Source organism: Salvia splendens, chromosome 5 (assembly GCF_004379255.2).
Source record: "Salvia splendens isolate huo1 chromosome 5, SspV2, whole genome shotgun sequence".
NCBI lineage: Eukaryota > Viridiplantae > Streptophyta > Magnoliopsida > Lamiales > Lamiaceae > Salvia > Salvia splendens.
The window spans coordinates 12,117,697-12,144,921 of NC_056036.1; the positions used below are offsets into that span (position 1 = coordinate 12,117,697).

Consider the following 27,225-nt stretch of genomic DNA (forward strand, 5'->3'; position numbering starts at 1 on the left):
GGAACTAAACTACGAAATGCAAATAACACTTAAGCTAAGATTGGGAACTAAGAGTGAAAACAAAATGCAATATGAAGAAAACATATAAACTGGAACGCAGACTGGGCAGGTTGATAAACTGGGCAAGTTAACAGTAGAATAGAGCTGCAATTTGCACTTGGCGAAAATAAGAACTTTCGGAAATAAAAACAGAGCAGCTACATGCATGAACATTCCTAAGTTTAGAAAGCAAAAGAGACTAAGTTAAAAGCTAAGGAAAATAAACTAAGTGTTAACTACTAAAGAAATCTAGAAACTAAGATAGTGACATGCAAAATGTTGTCTAAAGCAAGCTAAACTAAATTAGATTTAAATGGTGGTTGAGTGCAGTGATAAACTAAGCTAAAAGGCTTTCTAAAGTGAAAAGCTAAGTGATGGAAAAGGTGTACATCTTGTCTCCTAACTCCTATTACCCAAAAGTGTAAAACCATTGGATAAAAGCCTACAACTAATGGTTCTTTCACTTGACTTCTAAAAGCTGATTTTAACTACTAATCCTACACTAAAGGCACGAAAATAAGAGTAAATAAAAGACTAAATGACTGCTACACAACTAACCAAGCAAGAGAAACACCAAATCATCAATTAAACTACCTAAACATGCATTGAAAACACCAAATGAAAAGCTGAAAACTAAAGCACTTAAACATGATGAAAGAAGCTTCAAGAACACTTAAACATGGTGAAAAGAAAATGCTTGAGAAACTGATTTTAAAAGCTTGAAAGAAGTTTTAACTAAACAAGAGCATAACCAACACTAAAACTAAACAACAAGCTAAAACCGAAATTCAAACAAGAGCTAAACTTAAAGCACATTAAACACAAACACTTAAAGAAATTACTACTTGAAATGAGCTTTTAAAACAAGAACAACAACAATAACTAAGAGTGAGATTGATGCAAAAGAACTCCAAAAGTTAAGAACAAGCAACTAGAGAAAATAAACACTACAACTAAATTACTACTACTTCAACCCATGATGAACAATGATCTTGGCAGCCTTGAGTTTGAAATCTCTCTTCTTAAGGAAGAGAGAAAAGTTCCTAGAGAGAAATAAAACTAAACTAAACTAAACTAAAGAAAGTGATAAAAGTGCCAAGTGGTTCTTGTCCTTGGAAAGTTAAGTATTTTTAATACATATATCTAATAAAAGATATTTCCTTTCTTTTTTACTTTCCAAGGGAAGAAATGGGCGTGTGTAGCAAGTGGGATACATCCTTCATAAGTGTGTGGAAGTGGCTTTAGTCATTTTCCCGTCAGGTTCAAACTGGCCAGTCCAACAGCTTGGGCAGTTTGAGTCTTCTTTGCCTTCTTCCTACACTTTCTTCCATTTTTTCACATTTTGCCCTCTTTCTTGCATGTTTTCCTTTTCACGCCTTCATTAAGCAGCTTCCGAACTTAATGATCCATACCCTGCCAAAAAACATCTTTTTTCATGCAAATATTCAACTAATAAGTGCGAAAAGTGATCGTTTCCGAGTGACGAAAACTAGCCTATCAACTGCCATCCAAGTTCTCAGACTATGAGATGGCCTATTTTGCACTTAATGTGGGGGAGTGTATAGAATTTGATGAACCTGCCACATATGAGGAAGCAATGAAGGGAAATGAATGGGAGAAATGGTTTGAGGCTATGAAAGACGAAATAGAGTCACTCATGAAAAATAAGACTTGGATCCTCTCTGACAGGTCAACTTCACAAAAGCCAGTTGGGTGTAATGGATTTTCAAAAAGAAAGTAGAGGTTTCTGATGGAAATAAGGTCAAATACAAAGCAATATTAGTTGCAAAGGGATATTTGCAAAAGGAAGGAGAGTATTTTAATGAGGTATTCTCCCCAGTTGTAAAGGACCCTTCCATCAGAATCTTGTTGTCTGTAGTTGCTCAGAGAAACTGGGAGCTACATCAACTTGATGTCAAGACAGCATTCCTGCGTGGAGATTTGATTGAGACTATATACATGGAGCAGCCAAAAGGGTTTGTTGTTCAAGGGCAGGAGGATAAAGTTTGTTTGTTGAAGAAAAGCCTATATGGCCTAAAGCAAAGCAGTGGGCAATGGTATCTCAAGTTTGATTCACACCTAACAGCATTGGTTTCATCAAGTCAGCTTATGACAATTGTGTATATATAAAGTCTGATGGAAAGAAGGCATTGGCCTATCTAGTGCTATATGTTGATGATATGCTAGTGGCTGCAACTGACATGAATGAAATAAGATCAGTAAAGTCTGAATTGAGTAGGGAGTTTGAGATGAAGGATCTAGAGGAGGCTAGAAGGATTCTGGGAATGGACATTCAGAGGAACATAGATAAATGAGAGATTTATCTGGTGCAGACTGATTACTTGAACAAAGTTATTAAAAGGTTCCAGATGGAGGATTCCAAGAAGGTATCTATACGACTAGCTCAACATTTCAAGCTATCACTACAGCAGGTCCCTGATACAGATCAAGAGAAATAAGAGATGTTAAAGATCCCCTAGGAAAATATCATAGGAAGCATCATGTACTGCATGATCTGCACAAGACCAGACTTGGCTCATGGTATAATTGTCACAAGCAGGTATATGAAGGAATTTAGAAGAGAGCACTGGTATGCCCTGAAGTGGATGTTGAGGTACATAAAAGGCAACAAGGATCTTAGAATTTTGTTTAAGAAGAAAGATCCTGGAGATGATGATCCATTAATTGGCTATTGTGACTCAGATTATGCTGCAAATTTGGACAACAGAAAGTCACAGACAGGTTACATATTCAAGCTTCATGGTGCTGCAGTTAGTTGGAAATCCACACTTCAACCTGTTGTTGTGTTATCTACCACAGAGGCTGAGTATATTGCTCTAACTGAGGCAGTGAAAGAAGGGATCTGGTTAAAAGGAATCTTGGCCGATTTTGGAGTAGAGCAGAAAAGAGTCAAGAGAGTTTTGTGATAATACTGGAGCTATCAGTTTGGCAAGACACCAAGTGTTTCATGAAAGATGTAAACACATAGATATTCGGCTACATTTCATCAGAGACCGGATTGAAAAGGATGAGGTAGAAGTATTGAAAGTTGGCACAGAAGACAATGCGGCTAATGCATTGACTAAGGCACTGCCAGTCTCTAAGCTCGAGCATTGCTTGAGACTGGTGAGTGTAGTTGCACAGTGAGGTGGAGTTTTGAGTTGGAGACGAAGTATGAGGGGTGATTCACATGTCCAAGGTGGAGATTGTTAGGTTCGTGGTCATGTGAATTGGCTCGAGCCTGGTTCGGATGAGATGGCTCGGAGCATTGGCTCGGATAAAACAGACTCAGCAATGCATGTTGTTTGGAATAGTTAGTTATAAGGGCATTGGATGAGTTGTGTCATACAGAAGATGACTACTCATTTTTCATAGCAGAGGAGAATCAAAAGAGTGAGAGAAGAAAGAAACACTTGAGCCCAGATCTTGAGATGAGATAGAGTGCGTGTGTGTAACACTCACTCCTTTACAAGCCATTAGAGGAAAAATGACAACTCTCCTTTAACTATAGGAGACAAATGACTCACCAAATGAGAGTTGTTAGCCTAGTACCTAGTACTACAAATACCACCAAATGAGAGTTCTTAGCCAAGTACCTAGTACTACAAATACAAACAAAACTCCTTAACTAAATGTACTACAAAGGGATCAAATAAGAGGATATGCTATGTATGAAAACAAATGAGGAGCAACCCCATTTAATTCTCCAAAGTACACCAAGTTTTGCCTATATAAACCTCTTCACACACATCAATCTTCCCTCCTATACACCTTAAGTTTCTTCCACCAGAATAACAAATTGGATAGCTAGAGGTGGGCATGAATTTGGAGTTCGTATTCGATCTTTTCAAGAATTCACATATCGAAAGGTATAACACTTTCCTTTTCAAACACTTCTTTTTCTTCATGAATGGCATATCATACATATTTCGAACAATAGCATCAAATCGAGCACCCTCTTAATGTTGTAAATAAAAAAAACCACTAGAAAGGACATAACTGGAATATAAAGAACCTATCTTTCACGGGTCGTTCGGTTGTAAACGGGGGGCTGTCCGGTTTCTGTCGGGGTGAATCGGGGTTGTTTCGGGGCTGTTCGCGCTGAGTAGGGGATGCCGAGTGGTTGAACAGGGGCTTCCGAACAGCCGTTGCCGGAGAACTGAGAGGATTGATGGACTGATCCTCGAACTAGAAAGCGGCGATGGCCGAATGGCGGCAGCGGCGATGGCGACGAGGGCTTGATGGCGACAACGACGGCGGTGTGCAGCACGGCGAACCGCGCTACGTCTCCTGCTGTGGCCTGACCCTGCGGCGACAACCTGGGAGTGCACGGGCTGCCGAACAGCAGCCATCGACGCGACGAACTGCTGCTGCGCGCGGCGTTTGTGCACAACAGCGACGGGCTCTCGAATTTGGGGGAGCCTCCTACCTAGGGTTCCTAATTTGAGTAAATTAATGGTGAAAGAAGAGGGGGGAAGCGACGTGGGAGTATGAAAAGATTGGGCCTCCCCAATTGATTCTCTATTTTGGGCCTTTCATTTAGGAGAAATTAAATTGATGATTGGGCTGCAATTAAGTTAAAGTAGAAGGAAGAATGGGTTGGAACTTCTAAATGGATGGGCCTGAAAATGTTAAATAAAGAAATAGGTTAATTCTTTCATTTTGGGCCTGCTGCGGAAATTAAATTCGCGGACCCTCATTAAATTTTTACCCTACCAATTAATTGATGGTCCGCTAATTAATCCAGCGATAATAAATAAAAAAATTCTCAGACTTTAGTTTAGTGCTCGAATAATTAAGGTTAAGGGATAGTACACTAATTAATTCTGAAATAATGGATAGACCTCGGACTTATTTTAATGCTTTACATAGGAAGTAATGCTCTGTCGTTAAACGAACAATTGGCAGACCTCCACATAAAATTAAATCGCATGATTTAATTAAAGCTCAAAGGAAAAAAAAGGGGAATAAGATTACCACACACTTAAGAATGCATTCACGTTAAGTAATTTGGCTTCTTAAGCCTAATTAAGTATTATTTTCTTCTTCCTAATTATGGAATGAGCTACCAATTAAAATACAAGTATGACTAAAATTCTGATTTAATTTATAGGCTCTCCTAATGTTTTTCCAATTAAATAATGAATAGCCCACTATTTAATTTCGTGACAATGAATTTAAATTACCGAGACTTAACTAATGCTCGAATTATTTTTGCAAATCCCCAAATAAATTTAAATCACACGATTTAATTAACGCTCAAGGACTACTTATGAATTAAGGAAAAATGGACTAAAATGATCATGCATTTAGGATGCATTCATGTTAAGTTCATTTGGCTTCTTAATGCCTGATTTAAGTATACTTCATTTTCTAAAGGGACGTCGTCGCATGTCAAGTAAGACCAAGTCGAGGAACTTTCAATTAAGGAATTAAGCTTTGAGGTGGACATTCTTTTCAAAACGTGATTTTAGCATGAATATGCGAATCTTTTCTAATATGCTTGTCATGCCATGTTTTGCTTTTACGATTACCTATCTGTTTGGCTATGCCAATCATGTTAAATCGAATTTGGGTCCCAGTAGGGCCGAAAACCCTACTCGGACTAGTATACACATATGGGGACCGTGTGCTAGCTTTCGAGTTGGCCGGTCCAGTGACCGTCGTGGAATGTGGCCACATTCCCGGTTCACATACGTTCAGATATGGTATCTATGTTTATGTGATTGCGCAATCAATTTTATGACATGAAAGGAATTTAGTGAGTCGGGCCCTTTTGAATAAAAACCCTGTGTTCACTCAACTATGGCTGACAAATTAAATAGAACTTATTTTGGCACTATGTTCACTGAGTATATCAAGTACTCAACCCTGCATGTTTCTTTCCTAACGTGCAGGTTGAACGTGACCGAGGAGGCGAAGGTGTTGGGAAATGACTATTAATAAGTAGTTAGGTAACCCAAAGTAGTATGTCTTCATACGTACTATTTTGTCTTGGACTATTCCGCTGCAATAGAACTATGTTCTAGGAATTTATGAATTTAGTCTTGACACTCTGATTTCACTTTGACCATGTGCTCATTCGCCTTCGAAACTATTATCTCGAGTGGATTATTTCTCTTATGTTTATTTCATGATTGGTGAGATTATTTTAGTCACGAAATAGCTACGCTCACTAGTACTAGGAAGTTGTGGTCGTGACAGTGTGTGTTGTTCTTCAATCCGTTTTGTGTTTCCTATAGTAATCTTCATCTAGCATTAGTGAATAAAATATCCTCATGCAGTTTCCCGTGGACGTAGGTTTGATTAAACCGAACCACGTAAAATCCTTGTGTTGTTTCTGTTCTTGATCGTTCTTGGATTCAATCGTCATCATAAACCAACATGGTCTTCATAAATTAATTTAAATGTGAAGTTATTTCTGGTAGTATCATGACATATCCTAATAGGCTTTATATTTGGAAAGATGGGGGAAGAGACGAGACCGATCAAGTTATATGGAAAGATAACCAATCGGGTGGATCAGTTTGCAATTGTCGTTGCGACTTGATGAAGGCACCTGTCTCTCTTTCAAAATTATTTATAACTCCCTAACATGCATCCTACTTTAAACAGTAAGCGGCAAGTACGGGGTCGATCCCACAAAGAAGCTGGTGCGTTGAGTGTGTGTTTAGTGAACAGGATTTTGGCTACGGCCACGCTTTAAGTTGGGAGTTTTAAACTACTGGATTAAACTAGGCAGAATGTAAACTATCTACTTGATCAAGGGACATATCATGCTGGAAAAAGTAAACTGATCAGGTAAGTGACAAATTGAAATAATTAACTTAACTACCTAAGCATACGATTCTACGAGATACTTTACCATTCAACATTATGCAAGTTCAAACTTATGGATCTGGGAATTTAAGACCAAAACTAAGCTATAACAGTCAACAAGATTTCCGAAGATAAATAACTTTGATTTAAAAACAGAATTCTGAACAGATCTTGGAAAATGCGGAATACAAAACAAGAACGATTGCTTTCAACTACTTAACAACATGAAATTTAACTAAGTAACTAGAACTGAAATTAAAGAAAGTGATAGATCCGAGAGATCCTCGGTCGGCAGATGATTCTCGCCTGCTTCTCTTCTCAGTGGAGTGCCTTGATCAGGCAGCTTCTCGACGCTTGACAGTTGAGCTCTCCCGCTGACCCAGCTGGCCGCGGTCGCTCACAGAAATCCATCACCGCCTTCGCGGTGGCTTGATCATCCATCTCGCCCACTTTCATAGCGTCGTACCAGCCAACGACTTCTTTCTCAATTTCTTCGTCTGCTGCAGAGTCTGTGAATTGTCTCTGTAGGAACTCCTCTTCTAGATACTCTTGCACCAGAGGCTCGACTGTGTCCACTGAGTGCACGTTCTCACTGTCCCTCGGCCTCTTCATCGCTTCATCGATGTTTAACGTGAATTGTTCTCCATTGAAGTCCAGACTGATCGTCCCTTTGTGGACGTCGATTATTGTGCTGGCTATAGACAGGAATGGCCTCCCCAATAAGACTCCACTAGACTCCTTCGTTGCTGGATCTGTCATTTTGATGATGAAAAAGTCGACTGGGTACTTGTTCACCTTCACAATCACATCTTCAAGAATTCCCTCGGGGTGAATGCAAGACATGTCGGCTAGCCGTATCATGATGTCGGTGTCGACAAGCTTAGGCTCTCCCAGCTTCTTGTATATAGAATACAGCATCACATTGATAGACGCCCCTAGATCGCACATTGTCTGTTCCACTTGAATGTCTCCAATTGAGATTGGGAGTGTGAACATCCCTGGGTCGGTCTTCTTTGATGGGAGGCCACTCCGCTGGATCACTGCAGAGATATTCTCCTCTGTAACCATCCTTCCTTCTTCAGTGACCCTTCCCGCCACGTAGTCTTTGACAAATTTACTGATAGTGGGCATCTTCAACGCCGTCAGGAGTGGCACCTTGACTTCCACGTCTTTGAATAAACTGGCCAAATCTATCGTGGCATCTCTCTTTCTTGTAATCATGCCACGGTAGGGGTAGGGCTTGGTCTTCTCAGTTCCATTGCCTTGACCTTCTCCTGAGGTCTCCCCGCATACTTTCGTCTTTCCCTTATCTTTTCCTCCGGCGGCCTGATCAAGGGAACTGGACTCTGCTCCTTCTTCGCGTCTCAGTCCTAATGTAGATACTGGGGGACTTGCAGGTGGAGTGGGGCTTTGATATAACTTTCCTGACCTCAGGGAGACCTCGCTGATGTTCTCCCGCCCAGTAGGCTGCACCGTAGCAGGGATCTTTCCTTCATTCCCTCTCAGTTCCCCTAGCGACATGGCAACCTAAGAAAGTTGCTTTGTAAGCATGTCTAGAGCTGCCCTCTGCTCCTTCTGTGCCTCTTGGATTTCACGCATCGCATCATTCTGATGGTGCGGAGCCATAGCTTCTGCAGGACCTTTATTGGCGTGCCTGTTGTATCTCTGATTCGAAGGTCCTCCACCGTGGCAGGGCTGAGGGTAGTCTTGCTGCCCATAGTGCTCAGATTGATACTGGGGCTGATGGTATGGTTGGCTCCCCTGTTGTTGGTTTCCTCTTTGATGCGGCGGAATATAGCTCACCACCTGGTTTTTTGGTTGTCTCCCGGAGTTGCTTGACCGGGGGCCTTGATGTTTGTATCCCCAGTTTCCCTCTTGTTGTCTGTCTGACCAGTTGGGCTGACTTCCGCTGGACCAGTTACCCTGGGTCCGCCTGACTAGTTGCCTTGACCACTCTGCCCTCTGTTTCCTCCGGTGTTCGGTCTTTCTTGAATTCAAGCAGGCCAATTGGGCTGCCCTTCGGAGGGTTGTGTCTGCTGAATAGATGGTTGAGGCAGTTGTTTTTGGCTCTGATCAGTCCACCTGAAATTTGGTTGATCTCTCCATGGAGCATCCCTCTGTTTTCCCTGGATCCAGTGGTCATCCGGGCTCCAATGGAGAACAGTGTTTACCTGATTCGGAGCTTCTGGTTCAGGAGGAAACTCGCAGTAGTAATAATGGTGCTCCTCCGGAGGTCGTGGCACATACGTCTTCTCCTTAGGGGTTGGAGGTGGAGGTGCTTTGGCCTTCTCCAGGGCTTCTAGCAGCTTCTTCTCCATTTGCTCAAATCGAGCCTCCAACTTCTCGTTGCTTCGTGCTTCTGCTGCGTACACATCTCCTCTTCTGTACTGGCCTCGAGAGGTCTCATATGATCTTTTTGCTTCTATCAATCTCTCTAGAATGCTATTTGCTTGGCTGAATGGGGTTTTGGAGAAATCCCCTTGGGTGGCTAGATTGAGATCATTCTTGCTGTCCACCGTCAATCCACCATAAAAGGTTGAATAGACCTCCCGCTCTCCCATTTTGTGATTAGGACATGCTTACAGCAGTCCCTGGAATCTGTCCCAATATTGCCCGAGAGGCTCATCGTACTCCTGCCTCGCCTCTGTAATTTCTCTCTTCAGGGCACTTGTCTTTGATGTTGGGAAGAAGCGGTCCATGAAGATCATGCAGAACTCGGTCCAGGTTCTAATCGAGCTTTCTAGCAGCCTTGACAACCAGATTCCTGCATCACCCTTCAAAACGAAGGGTATCACCTTGAGCCTGTAATCTTCTGATGTGGATCCAGCTGGTACTGGTTGAATGTCACAATATCTACAAAATTCCTCCAAAAAGGCATAAGGGCATTCTTTCGAGAGTCCGTAGAAATTTGACAACATCACGAGCACCCCCGATTTGATTGTGATTGCCCATATTCCTAGGGTAACTGTGATGGCATGAGTGAGCTCCTTCTCGTCATGGGCGTGTAGGGAGCCAATTCCCCAATCGTTGTCTACGACGGCCATCTTTGTTTCTGCTTCCTCGAGTAATGGTTTAGGTGGCGTGGACAACTCTCATTCCTCCTCACTGATCAGTTGCTCAGTAGTAGATGATGATGCAGCTGCTGCTACCGCGACTCTGTAGCGAGTGGTTACTACACCGGCCTCCTAGACTCACCACTGAGTTTTTGTATTTCTGTAAATGAGAGGATGATTCCAGTGTCCTCCGCGGTGGTACATTTTCATGAAAAGAAGGAAAAACAAATTAAAAACAAGAAATAAAACTATTTACACCTATGCATTAAACACATCTTGGTAATAACACCATGTTTCCCCGACAACGGCGCCATTTGGAAATAGGGGGAAGAGACTAGACCGATCAAGTTATATGGAAAGATAACCAATCGGGTACATCAATTTGCAATTGTCGGGGAAAATATAACCTCTCTCTCTTTCAAAATTATTTATAACTCCCTAACATGCATCCAACTTTAAACGGTAAGCAGAAAGTACATGGTCGATCCCACAAAGAAGCTGGTGCGTTGAGTGTGTGTTTAGTGAAGAGGGTTTTGGCTGCAGCCGCGCTTTAAGTTGAGAGTTTTAAACTACTTGATTAAACTAGGCAGAATATAAACTATCTATTTGATCAAGGGACATATCATGCTGGAAAAAATAAACTAATCAGGTAAGTGACAAACTGAAATAAATGACTTAACTGCCTAAGCATGCTACGATTCTACAAGATACTTTACCATTCAACATTATGCAAGTTCAAACTTATGGATTTGGGAATTTAAGACCAAAATAACAGTCAACAAGATTTCCGAAAACAAATAACTTTGATTTAAAAACAGAATTCTGAACAGATCTTGGAAAATGTGGAATACAAAACAAGAACGATTGCTTTCAACTACTTAACAACATGAAATTTAACTAAGTAACTAGAACTGAAATGAAAGAAAGTGATAGATCCGAGAGATCCTCGGTCGGAAACTGAAACAGCGATGAACGGAACTGGATTTCCCTGTCGTGCTCCTTCTCACTCTCTAGCTAACCATTCTAACTCTCTAATGGAAATGGAACTAAAACTACTTATCAAGAAAGGAAAAAGATAGATAAAAAGATCCCCCGAGCTATAGCGATGCGTCGTCTATTTATAGGCTCTTCATAACAACCTCCAGCTGTGATAACAACTTTGGCAGCGAATCTTCGTCCTTGCTGGAATTGTGCGTCTTATCCATCGATACGTGTCCCCTTTTCTGTTTCGTCGTGGTCCTTAGATAACTGATTGAGGATCGCTTTCCAGCGCATCGGCTATACGTGCTCTCTTTCTCTTTTGCAGTGGTCCCCGGCTAACTGCTTGACCATCAACTTGATCAACCCACACTGTTTTGGGCCTTTTTCGCCTTTTGCGCCAACATGATCAGTTTGGCCTTGCTGCCTTGGTCAAACGGCATTCCTGCACAATTAACACTCGTTTTCCGCGTAAAACTGGTCAAGTAGCCTACATTTTACCCTCTAAACCAATGCATGAAATAGGCTTATCAATATTACTTTAAAAAATTGTTTTGTTTCTCTAGTGTGTACTACGCTCATACGTCGAGTCCAGACATCTCATCGGAATGTTGGATGTAGTCTGACGCACTAGGTAGGCATGTTGCGGGCATATACATCTTGGTATGCCAACAGATAGGATGTCAACGATTGGACGGAACTTGGAGTAATATGACCAAACGTTGTGGTGCACCAATCACAACATTGATTTCAGTTGTCATCAGAGGACAAAATGGAAGAATATGGAGAAAAAATTACGAGATTGAGTTAGAAGATACAGATAAGAATGATGAAGTGGTAAAATTAGTGAGCGGAATGAATATTGATAAGAGCGAATAGAATGGGATAGAGTATTAATAAAGTGAAAAAAAGTTGTGTCACGACCTCACTTAGCTGAGGATAGCAAGTTCGGAAAATCACGACTAAGGGGCTTAAAGAAGTGAGGGAATGAAAGGGGTAAAGATTCGGCCACTAGGAAATATCATTTTCCCCTCCCTTTTATTGATCAAATGTTGGATAGACTAGCTAGGCATGAATACTATTGTTTCCTTGATGGATACTCGGGGTATAACCGAATTTTGATAGCACCCGCGGATCAACATAAGTCGGCCTGTGTGTGTCACTATGATGTCTATGCTTATAAGAGAATGTCTTTTGGGCTTTGTAATGCCGCCAACTACTTTCCAAAGGTGTATGATGTCAATTTTCCATGACATGGTTGAGAATATTATGGAAGTTTCCATGGATGACTTCTCTTGTGTTTGGTAAGTCTTTAGATATTTCTTTGGATAATCTGACAAAGGTTTTGCAGAGATGTGATGAGACTAATTTAGTACTCAATTGGAAGAAGTGTCATTTTATAGTGCAAGATGGGATCGTGTTGGGACACAACATTTCATTCGGAGGACTTGAAGTGGACAGAGCCAAGATAGTGGCAATTGATCAATTGTCACTAAGAGTAGAGAAAAATACCGAAATACCGCACTTACCGTACCGAAAAAATGCATGACATGATGAAGAAGCTGCCAAAGAAGTTTCAGCTTCACTGTTGAAGATGGTTAAGGTCCTGGATAGGGCACCGAAAAATGTCAGGAACTTTGATAGCTTCAAGATAATTTGTGATACAACAAGAAATGCAATGGGATTGAGAAAGGATGGTGGTGAGCAAGTGATAGAAAATAGGGAAACAATGACAGGGCAATGAACAGTGATGACATTGATGGTCCTGAATGGATTGACATCATGATTGAACTAAGTTAAGCGGCTGAGAAACATATATTCTCAAGAATAGGAATGATGTCACGACCACATCTTACTAGTAATAGTGAGTGTGGCTATATCGTGACTAAACAAACTTGAAGATTAAAGAGGTAAGCATAAATGGAAAGTCAAGTTCAAACATTAGTTTCGAAAAGCGAGAGTGAGCAAAACAAAAATCAGAGTACATTAACTAGGTTTATAAACTCCTAGTACAAAATTTCTAATGCAGCGGAAGAGACCAAGACAAAAATATGTGTGAAGACACACTTCTTTGGGCTACCTAGTGCTACTTATTATTTGCCATTTCTCAACACCTTCGCCCTTTCATTCACGTTCAACATGCACGTTAGAAAGGAAACATGCAGAGGGATGAGTACTTGATATACTCAGTGGACGTATTGCCAAAAATCATAAGTTTTTCATTAAAGTTTTGTCAGCCATAGTTGAGTGAACACGGGGTTTTATTTAAAAATGCCCGAGTCACTCCTTTAATTTCATAAAATTGATTGCGCAATCACATAACATAGATATCATATCTGAAGCGTATGTGAACCGGGAATGTGGCCACATTCCCGGTTCACATACGCTTCAGATATGGTATGAATGTGGCCACATTCCACGACGGTCACTGGACTGGCCAACTCGAAAGCTAGCTCACGATCCTCATATGTGTACACTAGTCCGAGTAGGGTTTGCGGCCCTATTGGGACCCGAATTCGATTGAACATAGCCAAGCAGATAGGTATTCGTAAAAGCAAAACATGGCATGACAAACATGTATAGAAAATTTCATGTATTCACGCTAAAAGTCGAATGCCCACCTCAAACGCAATTCCCTAACCGAAGTTTCCTTGACTCGGTCTTACTCAACGTGCGAAGATGTCCCTTTAGGAAGAAAAAGTGTACTTAAATTAGGCTTTGGGAAGCCAAATAAACTTAAAGGTGAATGCATCCTAAGTGCGTGCTCATTTTATTCTTTTTCTTATTTTTCTAGAAAAAATTCTAGGATCCTTGAACATTAATTAAATCGGGAGGTTTAATCCATCGGGAATGTTTGAGAAATTTCTCGCTTAACTCAAAAATACCTTAATCTCCATATATTCATTATTCATGAAGTTAGATAAATCCGGAAATTAATCTGTCGTCTCAGACATTACTTAGCGAACCATCACTTAATCCTAATTAATTGATCGAATACTTTGGGCCCAATTCTTACTTTGTTAAATCCTCATGTGGGCCAAGAATTAAAAAGGAGGGCAACCCAATTCTTAATTAAATCCTTAGAGCATCTCCAATGGCGGACGTCCGGTCGGACGTCGCGACGGGCGACCCGGACGTCCGCCATTGTGGCATTTAGGGTCGGATACGGACGTCCCGTGAGGACGTCGGGTGTCCTCGGACGTCCGCCACTGTGGCAAGGGTCGGACGTCCCGCTCGGACGTCCGAAATTTTTTTATTTTTTTTAAACCCTATATATACGGCTCGTTGAACTTCATTTTCATTTGCACTACTTGTTGTTAACAAGTTTCTCTCTTCTTTTACTACAAATTTCATTTCTACTTTTAATGGAGAACGATAGGAACTCTCCGGCCACGAGCAAGTCGCAGACTCCGGCGTTTCCCATCGACCTGGAGGGAAACGTCAGCGGAAATGCGACAACGGTACCGGGAATGGGACAGATGGGGGGCATGGGTGGGATGATGTCCCCTTATATGTACAATTGGATGGGACAGATGGGTGGTATGGGTGGTATGATGCCCAGGGCAGCCGGGATGGGGGGCATGACCCCAAATATGATGATGCCGGGGATGGGGATGGGGGGCATGACCCCAAATATGATGGGGGGCATGACCCCAAATATGATGATGCCGGGGATGATGGCGGGGATGATGCAGGGGATGATGCATGTGGGAGGGGGTGGCAGGGGCCCTGAACCACTAGCGGACGATGTCTATCGACCGGTTGTGGATATGCAGTCTACTGATACCCCTTCCACTTATGTTCCGGATACTCAGTTCACCGGCATAGACTATGTATTTTGCTTTTTTTGAATGACTATGTATTTTGCTTTTTTCTAACTATGTTTTTTTTATGTTTTATGAATATGTATTTTTGCCCGTATTTTGCTTTCCCGTATTCCATGTCAAAATTATATTTCCGTTTTTACGTAATTAAATTATTGTGATATTTTTTATTGCGGGATGTCCAAGTGGGAAGGACGGACATAGGAGGGGATGTCCTAGTGACGTGGCAGTGGGATGAGAAGTTCTAGTGACGTGGCAGGAGGTGTTTTTGGGATGTCCTAGTGGATGTTCTAGTGGGATGTCCGCCCACTGGAAATGCTCTTAGTCCATGCATTGAATTAAAGAAGGCCCAAAGCTAAATTAAAAGGAAAAGCCCAAAACATCTCCTCCACTTCCATCGGTCAATTCATTTCCCTCCCCAATTCACTTCTTCTTCTCAAATCAAAACCCCATTTCATTTCAAATCCCTAATTCACAAATGGATCCCCAAATTGAAAATGGAAATCCCTAGATCGGAGAGGAACCAGCAGCGCTGCACCTTATCCTTCGCCGTCCGCCAATCGCTGCTCTGGTCGACGCCTCCCTGCGCCACCGCCGTCGCCTTTGCGCCTTGTCGCCGCTGGTGTCGCGCCGTCGGAAAAGGAGAGGAGGCATCGTCTCTCTCTCTCTCTACGCACACGGCTCTGCTCCGCCAGCACCGTCCGACTCTCCGTCGAGCTGCGGTTCCGTCTGCCTCTCTCTCAGCCGGTTTCACGCCGCCGCCTTCAGCTCCTCCGGCCTTGGCTGCTCACGGTAAGCGTCGGCTACCTTGTGTAGGCCTAGTTGACCTCGTCGCCGAAGTCCAGCCGCACACATCTTACACACATCTTCGCCCGTGGCTGCTCCGTCGAGGATCCCGTCCTCCTGAGCCATTTCTAGCCCTCGGACAGCAGCTAAGTCCTTACCATTCTCTCTTATTTTTTTTAAATTCTAGCTAGCATTTGGGATTATAGCTATTCACCAATTATGGAAGCAAAGTTTGAGGGCAAGATGTGATTTTTAGTTTTGTTTGGGGTTGCTCTTGCTTGGTAGCTTACATCCTAAGTTGTGGTACGTATTACTACTATTGCCTGAATATTATCAAGATGTGCTTGCTATTATATTATGCTTGCTGAGGCAGGAGATCTTAATTTAAGCTATAACCTGTGTTCTCATGTGAAACCTTAGCATAATGTGCTTAAAAATTTTCTCATACTTTACCCTTTTGTGTTTTGAGGTTTCCAAACATTGGTGTAGAAAAAAATGAAGCTCCTCTTGCTTCGTCTCTTTACTCACTTGCTCTCTTTCAGAAAAAGCTCACTCTCGTTTTCTTTTCTTTGATTGTGTATGGGTGATATGAAGCTGATTTGAGTATGTGTGCGTGAGTACATATATAGATGAAAGGGAGTCTACATGTTATTGGGATATTAGCAGAAAATCAAATCTGCAACTCTGTCTCTCTGTACTCGTGGGAAATAAATGGGATCCCTCTTTTGGTTTTTGCTGACTTTTGTTGGTCCTTCACTGCTCCTTCCATTAAAATAATTGTCACTTAGGAGTCGTTTGGTTGTAAGGTTTCAGCTAGATTATAATCTTTATCTGCAATATACTCATTGTTTGGTTACTTGAGCAACATTGTTCATGGCCGGTTTTTAACTTCTGAGGCCCGCACTATTCATGTAATATTCGACTGGTTGGAATCGGGATTTTTTCGGCAGTTTATTAGCTGACATCGAACGGCGTGTCTGTTTAACACTCTTTTTCCCCAATTGTCCATCCCCATTTCAAATCGAATTTGAAATCTTCGCAGCTCAAATTGAAAAACCCCTTTTTGAAAACGGGAAGAAAGTGCTACTCCTCACCACCCGGAGACGGGAGCCAATGCACAAAGGTCTGATTTAGTCTGCTCAAGGTAATTCCGTTCTCCGTCGACTACCTTTAAACAAATCTTTGACGTTTTTGTTGGATCTTTCCCCAATTGCTCATCCTCGTTATTTTATGTCGGATTTAGGGAAGCAGCCCAGAGCTAAAGCCTCGTAGCAGACGAAATTGGTAATCCTTAGTAGTAGTCGGCGGTATTTTGTAGGTGACAGTGGAATCGATTTAGCTCGTAGAAGGTAATTTCATCTTTTTGCAACCCTATTGTGATTTTATGCTGACGTCTCAGATGTATTTTTTGGAGTAATTGTTCGGATCTGGATGTTAAAAATTATCGCGTGATTTTGTGTGTTTCCTTATACCGCAGATCCTTTTTTACAGTGCGACATTTATTTGCGATTTCTGTACATGAGAATTTTCGTTTGTTTATGTGTGATTATCTGCAGAGTTTGTTGTAGTAAGTTGTTGATTAAATTGGTGATTTCTAGTTCGTAAACACCGTGATGATAATTTCTTTGCTTGTTCTGATGTCCTATTTGGATTCTTTTATGGTGCAGTAGCCTGATTTGTTTGCTAGTATTACCAACTGTGGTTATGGCTCGACAATTTCATTTTTCTAAAGTCGTTTACCTCATGGTGGAAGGTGTATTGCATCTCTTACATATGCACACGCTTATCCTGTTGCACTTATATCTGAAAAGACACCCACGATGCGGCCGACGTACTAGGCATAATCTAATTAGGTATTCACACAGAGATAGGATGCCCCAACAGGTGAGACACATGAATAGACTCACTAAAATTAGTGACATAGACTGTTTTGTGAACCTACGTATGGATAGGAATGCATTTGGTCGTTTATGTATCCTGTTGAGAGACATGGGTGGGCTGCGAAATGGTAGATATGTCTTACTAGAGGAACAAGTAGCTATTTTTCTAAACATCCTAGCACACCACAAGAAAATTCGTCCAGCTGGGTTTCATTTTAAGCGGTCCGGGGAAACAATATCGCATTATGTTCATCTTGTGCTGAAAGCAGTTCTCAGACTTCATACCATTCTTTTGCCCCAACCTGATCCAGTAACGAATACGTGTGTTGATAATCGGTGGAAACATTTTAAGGTAAATAACGAAGTCTCCAAATACATGTAACATTTTTAAGTCACGAGGTTCATGTGGAATTTTTATAGTTATATGTGATTCGTCCTAGGGTTGTATTGGCGCATTGGATGGGACCTACATAAATGTCCTTGTAAGTAACACGGATAAGCCATGCTATCGATCTCGCAAGGGGCAAATCGCAACTAACACTCTTGCTGCCTGCGACCGCAACATGAGATTCATGTATTTTCTACCCGGGTGGGAGGGATCTGCCGGCGATTCTCGAGTGCTAAGGGATGCCATTACAAGAGACCGGGGATTGAGGGTGCCCAAAGGTTTAAATTCACTAGAGTCTTTGACACTAATTGATTTTTTCAGAATTCATTATTCTTTCTGTTTAAATATATAAATATCCTGACCCAGTGTGGTATTCTTAGGAAATTACTACCTATGCGATAATGGATACGCCAATTGTGAAGGATTCTTGACGCCGTTCAAAAATGTTCGTTATCATTTGAAGGAATGGGGAGTCGGTAACCAAAGACCCCAAAATGCTCGTGAATTGTTTAATTTAAGGCACAGCAAGGCCCGTAATATTATCGAGTGAGCTTTTGCTGTCCTAAAAATGAGATGGGGAATTTTGTGAAGTGCTAGCTTCTATCCGATCAAGATCCAAATACGGATAATAATGGCTTGCTTTTTACTGCACAATTATATTCGTGGTGAGATGACCAACGACCCAATAGAGGAACAAATTGCGGGTGACACACAACTTGGTGTTGTAGAAGATGCTGATGGTGAAATTGAATATGTTAATCAAGTTGAGACATCTGCTGCTTGGACTCAAATGAGAGAAGATTTGGCTAACTCTATGTGGAACAATGTGTGTATTTCAATGTGGTTCATTTATAATCTGAGTTATATAATTTGTTTTCTTGTTTGATATGTTTTGAGGAAATTGAAATAAATATAACACAGTCTGATCATATAATATTTTTACTTGTTTTACAGCCTTCTAATGTCGAGGACAACAACCGACAGTGACATGATACCCGAGTGTGTTTGCGGTGTTGGGAAGATGAAGTTGTTGTGTGCCGGGAAAGAAGCCAAACACTGCGGTAGATGGTTTTACAAGTGTCCGACTAATGCAAACCACTCGGGGTCTTTCTTGTGGTGTGACGATTATCATAGTAGGATTGGAGACGGCAAGCTACCAGCCTATGTCTTGAACCAAACTTGGCGCCCTGCAAAAACAGTACGCAACAAGGAGGAAGATAAGAATAAAAGGAGATCTGGCAGCGGTCATGTATGTGGAGCTTGTGGCCGATGCCAAGCTGAAATTAGAATGAACTTTGTGTTGGTTGTCATAGGTTTTGTGTTGTTATTGTTGGGGATTGTGTTAGGGAAACTATTCTAGTTTGCATTTGAGCTTATTTTCAAGTTTGAACTTTAATCAACCTTCACTCCATGAACTTATTAGTCGTATTTTATGTAGCTGACTTCCCTGAACTTATTAGTAACAACTCATGCCTTTTTGAGCTAGTATTTTTGGATTAGTATTTGTTTCAAAGCAAGCATATTTGGATTGTTTATATCTAATTATTTTTGCTAATGTTGCGTTGAACTACTGTTATTTATCTAGACAAATATATTAGCTGCCTACATGATCTACAATAGATAAAATTTAATTTTGAATACAACACCAAATTTAAATTATCAAATTCAATTTCTAAATAAATAATTTCTCTTTTAGTCCTTTCATCAAACAGTTGATAGGCATATTTTAGTAGAAAGTTTAGATGAGTTTCTTTGATGAATTCGATCAGCCTTCATTGACACATAGATTAGGAATGCAAAAATATATACATTTTTTAATTCAAGAAATAATATTAGCAGCCTACATGATGTACAATAGATAAAATGGCAGTGGTTGGAACATTGAATGTGAACTCATCCTGGGTTATTTCTTTTAGCTAGCATTGGAGAGGGTTGAGGGGGTTGGATTGGACGTTAACCAACCCATCCAAAAAATCTAAACTATCATTTTAAAACAAAAGTATCATTCTATCATTTGAAACTATCATTTTATCCCCTCAAACTATCATTTTATAATGCAAAAGTATCATTTTATCATCCAAAAAATCTAAACTATCATTTTAAAACAAAAGTATCATTCTATCATTTGAAACTATCATTTTATCCCCTCAAACTATCATTTTATGATGCAAAAGTATAATTTTATCATTCAAAAAATCTAAAACTATCATTATTAAACAAAAGAATCATTTTACCATTTGAAACTATCATTTTGTCCCCTCAAACTATCATTTTATGATGCAAAAGTAACATTTTATCATCCAAAAATCTAAAACTATCATTATGAAACAAAAATATCATTTTATCATTTGAAACTATCATTTTGTCCACTCAAACTATCATTTTATGATGCAAAAATATCATTTTATCCAACCAAAGAATGATAGGTATTTTTGGTGTATAAAATGACATAAAACTGATAAAATGATACTTTCAGCCTATAGAATGATGCTTTCAGCCGATAGAATGATAGGTATTTTTGGTGTATAAAATGATATTTTTGTTTAATAAAATGATACTTTTACCTTATAAAATGATAATCTAAGCGGATAAAATGACAGTTAGCTTATAAAAATGATAGTTTAGCTGGAGAAATTGCATATAAGCTGATAAAATGATACTTTAACGTGACAAAATGACATAAAACTGATAAAATGATACCTTTTTCCGATAGAATGATACTTTCAGCCGATAGAATGATACTTTCAGCCGATAGAATGGTAGGTATTTTTGGTGTATAAAATGATATTTTTGTTTAATAAAATGATACTTTTACCTTATAAAATGATAATCTAAGCGGATAAAATGACAGTTAGCTTATAAAAATGATAGTTTAGCTGGAGAAATTGCATATAAGCTGAAAAATGATACTTTAACGTGACAAAATGACATAAAACTGATAAAATGATACTTCAGCCCGATAGAATGATACTTTCAGCCTATAGAATGATACTTTCAGCCGATAGAATGATACTTTCAGCCGATAGAATGATAGGTATTTTTGGTGTATAAAATGATATTTTTGTTTAATAAAATGATACTTTTACCTTATAAAATGATAATCTAAGCGGATAAAATGACAGTTAGCTTATAAAAATGATAGTTTAGCTGGAGAAATTGCATATAAGCTGAAAAATGATACTTTAACGTGACAAAATGACATAAAACTGATAAAATGATACTTTTGCCCGATAGAATGATACTTTCAGCCTATAGAATGATACTTTCAGCCGATAGAATGATATTTTCAGCCGATAGAATGATAGGTATTTTTGGTGTATAAAATGATATTTTTGTTTAATAAAATGATATTTTTACCTTATAAAATGATAATCTAAGCGGATAAAATGACAGTTAGCTTATAAAAATGATAGTTTAGCTGGAGAAATTGCATATAAGCTGAAAATGATACTTTAACGTGACAAAATGACATAAAACTGATAAAATGATACTTTTGCCCGATAGAATGATACTTTCAGCCTATAGAATGATACTTTCAGCCGATAGAATGATACTTTCAGCCGATAGAATGATAGGTATTTTTGGTGTATAAAATGATATTTTTGTTTAATAAAATGATACTTTTACCTTATAAAATGATAATCTAAGCGGATAAAATGACAGTCAGCTTATAAAAATGATAGTTTAGCTGGAGAAATTGCATATAAGCTGATAAAATGATACTTTAACGTGACAAAATGACATAAAACTGATAAAATGATACCTTTTCCCGATAGAATGATACTTTCAGCCTATAGAATGATACTTTTACCGGGTAGAATGATAGGTATTTTTGGTGTATAAAATGACATTTTTGTTCAATAAAATGATACTTTTACCTTATAAAATGATAATCTAATACGGAATACAGTAATATAGTGATGTGTTAAACGTCTAAATACGCCGTATTAGTGGTTATTAGGTCAACAACTACACAAACTAATTAATGAAAAATAGCTTATGGCCTTAATTTTGAATTGAATTAGATATATTATCTTCATAATATTGCCGAATGTTAAATTAATTTTGCAAATATTTTAAACTTATTCAAAATTTCATCAACGATTCGGAGGAAGAGATCACGATGAAAGCACCAATTGTTAAGGATGAAGTTCCTTAACTCGTAGATTTTGCGTCGAACGTCGCGGGAGCTTTTGCCCGTCGATCAATCCGGCGTCAAAATTATGATTTTGTGCGTTTTGCACGTTTGAAAGGAAAGAGAGTAAGAGAAAATAAAATAGAAGGATAATTGATATTTCTTGAATGATAGAACTAAAGAACAATGTCCACTATTTATAATAGTGGATACTAACTTAATGAGCAAGACAAAAGATATGAAAAAGATATGAAAATCCATAATTAACTAACTAAATAATAATAATAATAATAATAGCCGTATCAACTCCCCCACGGTTGAAATCCACCTTGTCCTCAAGGTGGGCACCATGAAGCAACGATGAGTGTCGAGGAATCCTCCTGGGTCAAACATACACTGAATAGTTGAGCATCTCCCTACAGCAATGCGTCCATGAATGCTCAAGCATAAAGTGTCATTTTACGGAGGAATCAACCGGGCATCGGCGTCGAGCGATGTTGATCGATGATTCATACTTGCGACAACCCTTACATGAGATGAATCACTCAATAATTTCAGCGATGCGTAGTCCACAATGGAACTACCCAAACCAATCTGGACTTGGGGAATCTTGAATTGAGAAGCATTCAATTGTCGCGCGCACTGAATCTTGATGCAACCGTGAACCGGTTTCTTTTTACGTGCGGAATCCGGACTGGACTTCTCTATCTTCTCAACCTTTTCAACTCCGCCAAAACGAGAAGAAGAATGTAGAATCTTCTCCGAAGAGTCATCAAATCCTTCCTCGACTCGATCACAGTCAAGAATCATAATCTCTTTCTTATTGCATTCCAAAACATTCCCAACTGAAGTCTTGGACAGAGCATAAGCCAACGAGCGATATTCCACTTGCCAAGGAAGAAGTTCTGGCGGCGGCGGCGGCGGCTCGAGGGCGGTATCAGGAAGCAGCGCAAAGGGTGGTGGTGTTGTACTCGACTGCTGCGGCGGAGCCAATGAGTCGTAGGGGACTAAACCCGACGGCCCCGACGAAGCCTTGCTATTTCCTGATGGAGGAAGGTGCTGAACGAGGTCCCCAAACCCGAAAATTTGGGAGCCGTAGGGCTGCGCAGGTTCAGGCAGTTCGGGAGGAAGCATGTTGTCGATTCGTCGGTCGGCTGCAACAAGGCGAGACTCCATCCTGTAGCACGCTTCCAACAATTGTTGAAGTTGTGCGAGAGTCAGATGTGCCGTGGTGGTGGCTGGACAAGGTGGCTGTGGCGCGGGTTGATTCCATCCTGAGTTATGGTTGGGGGGCAGCGGATGATCGTATGCCGAGACCTCGTGGAAGGGGCGTTGTCCCGTTGTCTCCCAATAGGCAGGTGGATCCCAGCTAGTGGGTTGTCTGAGTGCAGTGTGGTGTGGCTGCTGAGGCGGTTGATAAGGCTGAGAGTATCCCTGTTGCGTGCACAACCTTGGCAGGTCCCAACAAGAGGGCGGTGGTGGCGAGTACAAATCTGTCTCGTAGGACGATGGTTGCTGAAACGCAGTTTCCTGGCGCAGCCATGGTGGGTCCCAGGAAGTGGGTTGACGGGCTTGGTAGGGATGGTATTGTGGGTGGAGTCTCCCATCCTGTGGATATGGATATGATGGTTGTTGATCTAACGCTCTGTTCGGATGGAGCAGGGGTTGAGATACGGGCTGCCATGGGTGGTAATCCGCCTGCCGGAGTTGATATCCGGTGTAGCTGTACGACATGTAGACAACGATTCGGAGGAAGAGATCACGATGAAAGCACCAATTGTTAAGGATGAAGTTCCTTAACTCGTAGATTTTGCGTCGAACGTCGCGGGAGCTTTTGCCCGTCGATCAATCCGGCGTCAAAATTATGATTTTGTGCGTTTTGCACGTTTGAAAGGAAAGAGAGTAAGAGAAAATAAAATAGAAGGATAATTGATATTTCTTGAATGATAGAACTAAAGAACAATGTCCACTATTTATAATAGTGGATACTAACTTAATGAGCAAGACAAAAGATATGGAAAAGATATGCAAATCTATAATTAACTAACTAAATAATAATAATAATAATAATAATAATAATAATAATAATAATAATAATAATAATAATAATAATAATAGCCGTATCACAGTAAAATAGAAGGATAATTGATATTTCTTGAATGAATAATATGAATAACAATGTCCACTATTTATAATAGTGGATATTAACTTAATGAGCAAGACAGAAGATATGGAAAAGATATACAAATCTATAATTAACGCAAATCTATAATTAACTAACTAAATAATAATAATAATAATAATAATAATAGCCGTATCACATACCTTAGATGCATGGGCTTCATATCTAAATTTCGACGAACAGTACAGATCAAAGGCGTCACCAAGTCAGCTTTTCATCTAGTGTTATTGACAAAAATGTAAACAGTCACATATATTCAATGTCACTGCACCGAAAGTTGGTTAGACTGAGCCTGAGGCCCGAGAAAATTCTGCTCTACTTTGAATGAATATGTGTCAAAGTATCAAAATTTCAAATGGAAAATTTTTGACATGGTAAGTCATTGACATATGCATTACAGAACAACATACCTATTTTTTTTAATAACATTTCTATATAATGTTTGAACATAAGATATTGTTCCCCATCTGGGCACACGAACATTTTTACCTCATCTGCTTCAATCTCAAAGTGCAAACAATTGATGTGATTGACAATTCAGAGCTTAGCGAAAAATGAATCTAGAACAAATATGGAGATGCACCATAACCCATGGTATATTTATTTATTAGTGAAAATGCATTCAATATCATTTTATATTCAGTATAGTATCATAAAATATGATAGTTTGAGGGGTTAAAATGATAGTTTTGGTGAAGAAATGTTGTTCGTCTTTTTCTATTTCATCAAAAATGGCTAGAGATATCCTTGTTATTCATATATTCATCATTGTTTCTTAGGCAGCATTTAGCATGGGACGTGTGTTTTTGCCATTTAGAAACTCATTGGCAGTAGAAATGATAGATTTTACCTCATTTGTCCTATTAAAAATGAAACGTTTTTGTTTTTGAGTTGTCCCATAAAAAATGAAACGTTCCCTAAAATAGAAATAAAACTATATCTACTTTTCATCTCTCTGCATAAAATCCCGTGTCGAAAACCAAATGTTTCATATTTGTTGGGACGTAGAGATTACTTTCATATGTGTTGAGGAGCTGTTAAAGTTTAGTTTTAGTTCCACCATTCTCATAGAAGAAGAACGAATACATTTTTTTAAAAATACTATGATGGTGAGCAATTCAATGTTATTTAGTCCTACTTATTTTATTCTGCATTTTTACCTTAATTTCTTTATTTAATTATTTGTGACGCAACGGAGGCACTTCATAAGGCCGGCAAAGTGACATGGCTATTGGGCAGTGCCAATACAAGTACACAATTGGAAATGACTTCGAGTTTTCAAAGTTAAATAAAATAGTGCATTTGTGTTGGAAACTTTGAACTTGGAAGTGTTTTTTCAAATATTTTGGACTTTCAATGTTTGATAATTTTGATGAAAACATGCAACTTTGAATACTTAGTCTTAAACTCATTAGTACTTACAAAAGTTTACTAGTACTGGAAATCAACTTTTGGTAATATTAGTATTGAATATATCTATTATAAAATATTTTGGCAATTTCCAGTTCTGGAGGCGCCCAAGGTTTACAGTTCTTGAGGTTAACCGATAAACCGTAACCGTTGGTTACGGTTCTAAATCGAAACCATGAGAATTTATCCGAACCGAAACTGTCAATTTTAGAACCGTGGTTCGGTTTAGGTTCAAAATTGTTTGAACTGAAACCATGTCGGGCGGTTCCAAACTCAAACCGTGCAAAACCGCCAGAAAACTGTAAAATCGAGCCGGAACTGCAAAAAACCGTCGAAAACCGGCGGTTCAGAACCGTGAAAAACCATTAAAAAAACTGCCTTTTCTAAACCAAAACCGAAACCGCCGGTTTTAAAACCAAAACCGTAACCGCGAAACACCCTCGCGGTTCGGCAATTTCCAAAACCGGAACCGTGGGCACCTCTAAGTACATGTTTTCATTTTTTGTTGAGTACAACCAGTTGTATAGTTTTTTTTTATTTTATAATACATGAGATATAAATAATTACTCACTCCGCTCCCCTCTAATTGAAGCCAGACTCAACTCAGGTATTATGAAATATAATGGAAAGTGAGTTATAAAAATTATTGGAACGTGTGACCTACTTTTATATACTCCATCCATTTGTCCCTTAAAAATAGACCACATTTGCTATTTTGGGATGTACCTTAAAAATAGACCAATTCTATTTAAGAAAACTTTTTTCTCTTTAATGAAGTGAGTCTCGGTCTCCATTAACAATGCTCCAATCACTTTTTTCTTTCTATCTCTCTTACTTTACTAATTGAGCATTAAAACTTGTGTCGTTTCAAATGTTGCCTATTTTTTAGGGACGGAGGGTTAGTTTTATAATAAAATGTCAATGGGATAAGTTAGTGGATTGTAGAGTCCATTATCAAAAGTAGTAGTAAAAAATAAAGGTGTCAGTTAATCATGGACGAACGAAAAATGAAATTGGTCAAATAATTGTAGACAGATAGAGTAATAGTGTCTACACATAACAAATAAAAAGAGAATGACAGTGCAGTTGGTTGGTCGGGTATCTCTCCTGCGCGTTGGCCCAAGATTGAATCTCGCAAGCATCATTTATTGCCTTTTTTAATTTTGAGTGAATTGCATATTTAAGCCCGAAAACCTTATTTTAAGAGTGGAATCGGAAAATGTTTATGATATTTTAGACTAGTATTTTTTAAGTTTTCGACAAGTAGGATAAAAAAGCAAGCAAGTTAATCGGATATGGTGATTGATTTGTGAAATAACAAACAGTATAAAGTTTGTAATATTTTAGACTAATTTTTAAATCATGAAAAATATTATAGTAAAGATCAATTTTGGTTTTAAACATATGACTAAAACACGAATTTGGTCCAAAACATTCACTTTTTTAAAATCAGTTCTATATTCCAGTCAAAATCACTTAAATGGCAATTAGTCCAGAGCCTTTGTCCTAGCGGCAAGGAGCTTAGACATTATTGCACGAGGTGCCGAGTTCGAGCGAGTTTATTTGTAATTTCCTCCGGAGTTAATTTTTAAAAAAAATCACTTAAATGGCAATTAAACATCAATTTTTGATGCTCCTCCGTCCAAAATAAACTAAGTTCAGATTATTTTCATTTATTCATGATGCAATAATTAAAAAAATAATTCTTGATATCAAAATCATAAAATTAAA

General features: G+C 39.4%; 3 protein-coding genes across 5 annotated transcripts; 2 read left to right on the forward strand and 1 right to left on the reverse strand.

Moving 5' to 3' along the window:
• The first annotated feature begins 2,540 nt into the window (after positions 1 to 2,540).
• Positions 2,541 to 3,186, forward strand: LOC121803819 (secreted RxLR effector protein 161-like). The gene is made up of 2 exons (XM_042203414.1): positions 2,541 to 2,962; positions 3,051 to 3,186. The coding sequence occupies exons 1-2, from the start codon at positions 2,541 to 2,543 to the stop codon at positions 3,184 to 3,186; spliced, it is 558 nt and encodes a 185-aa protein (XP_042059348.1).
• A 3,990-nt stretch (positions 3,187 to 7,176) lies between these two features.
• LOC121803820 lies at positions 7,177 to 8,379 on the reverse strand. Its single transcript, XM_042203415.1, has one exon. The coding sequence runs from the start codon at positions 8,377 to 8,379 to the stop codon at positions 7,177 to 7,179; it is 1,203 nt and encodes a 400-aa protein (XP_042059349.1).
• Positions 8,380 to 15,095: 6,716 nt separating this feature from the next.
• On the forward strand, positions 15,096 to 19,280 carry LOC121804654. Of its 3 annotated transcripts, XR_006051187.1 has the most exons (7): positions 15,096 to 16,643; positions 16,743 to 16,848; positions 17,167 to 17,383; positions 17,452 to 17,731; positions 17,820 to 18,045; positions 18,148 to 18,593; positions 18,722 to 19,280. XR_006051187.1 is itself a non-coding variant. In XM_042204284.1 (6 exons), the coding sequence occupies exons 3-5, from the start codon at positions 17,204 to 17,206 to the stop codon at positions 18,315 to 18,317; spliced, it is 924 nt and encodes a 307-aa protein (XP_042060218.1). In that variant the 5' UTR covers positions 15,096 to 16,643; positions 16,743 to 16,848; positions 17,167 to 17,203; the 3' UTR covers positions 18,318 to 18,593; positions 18,722 to 19,280. The 3 variants fall into 3 exon arrangements, 1 of the variants encoding a protein (XP_042060218.1); XM_042204284.1 differs by having other exon boundaries at positions 17,167 to 17,731; XR_006051186.1 differs by lacking the exons at positions 17,167 to 17,383; positions 17,452 to 17,731; positions 17,820 to 18,045; positions 18,148 to 18,593 and having other exon boundaries at positions 15,097 to 16,643.
• The last annotated feature ends 7,945 nt before the right edge of the window (positions 19,281 to 27,225 follow it).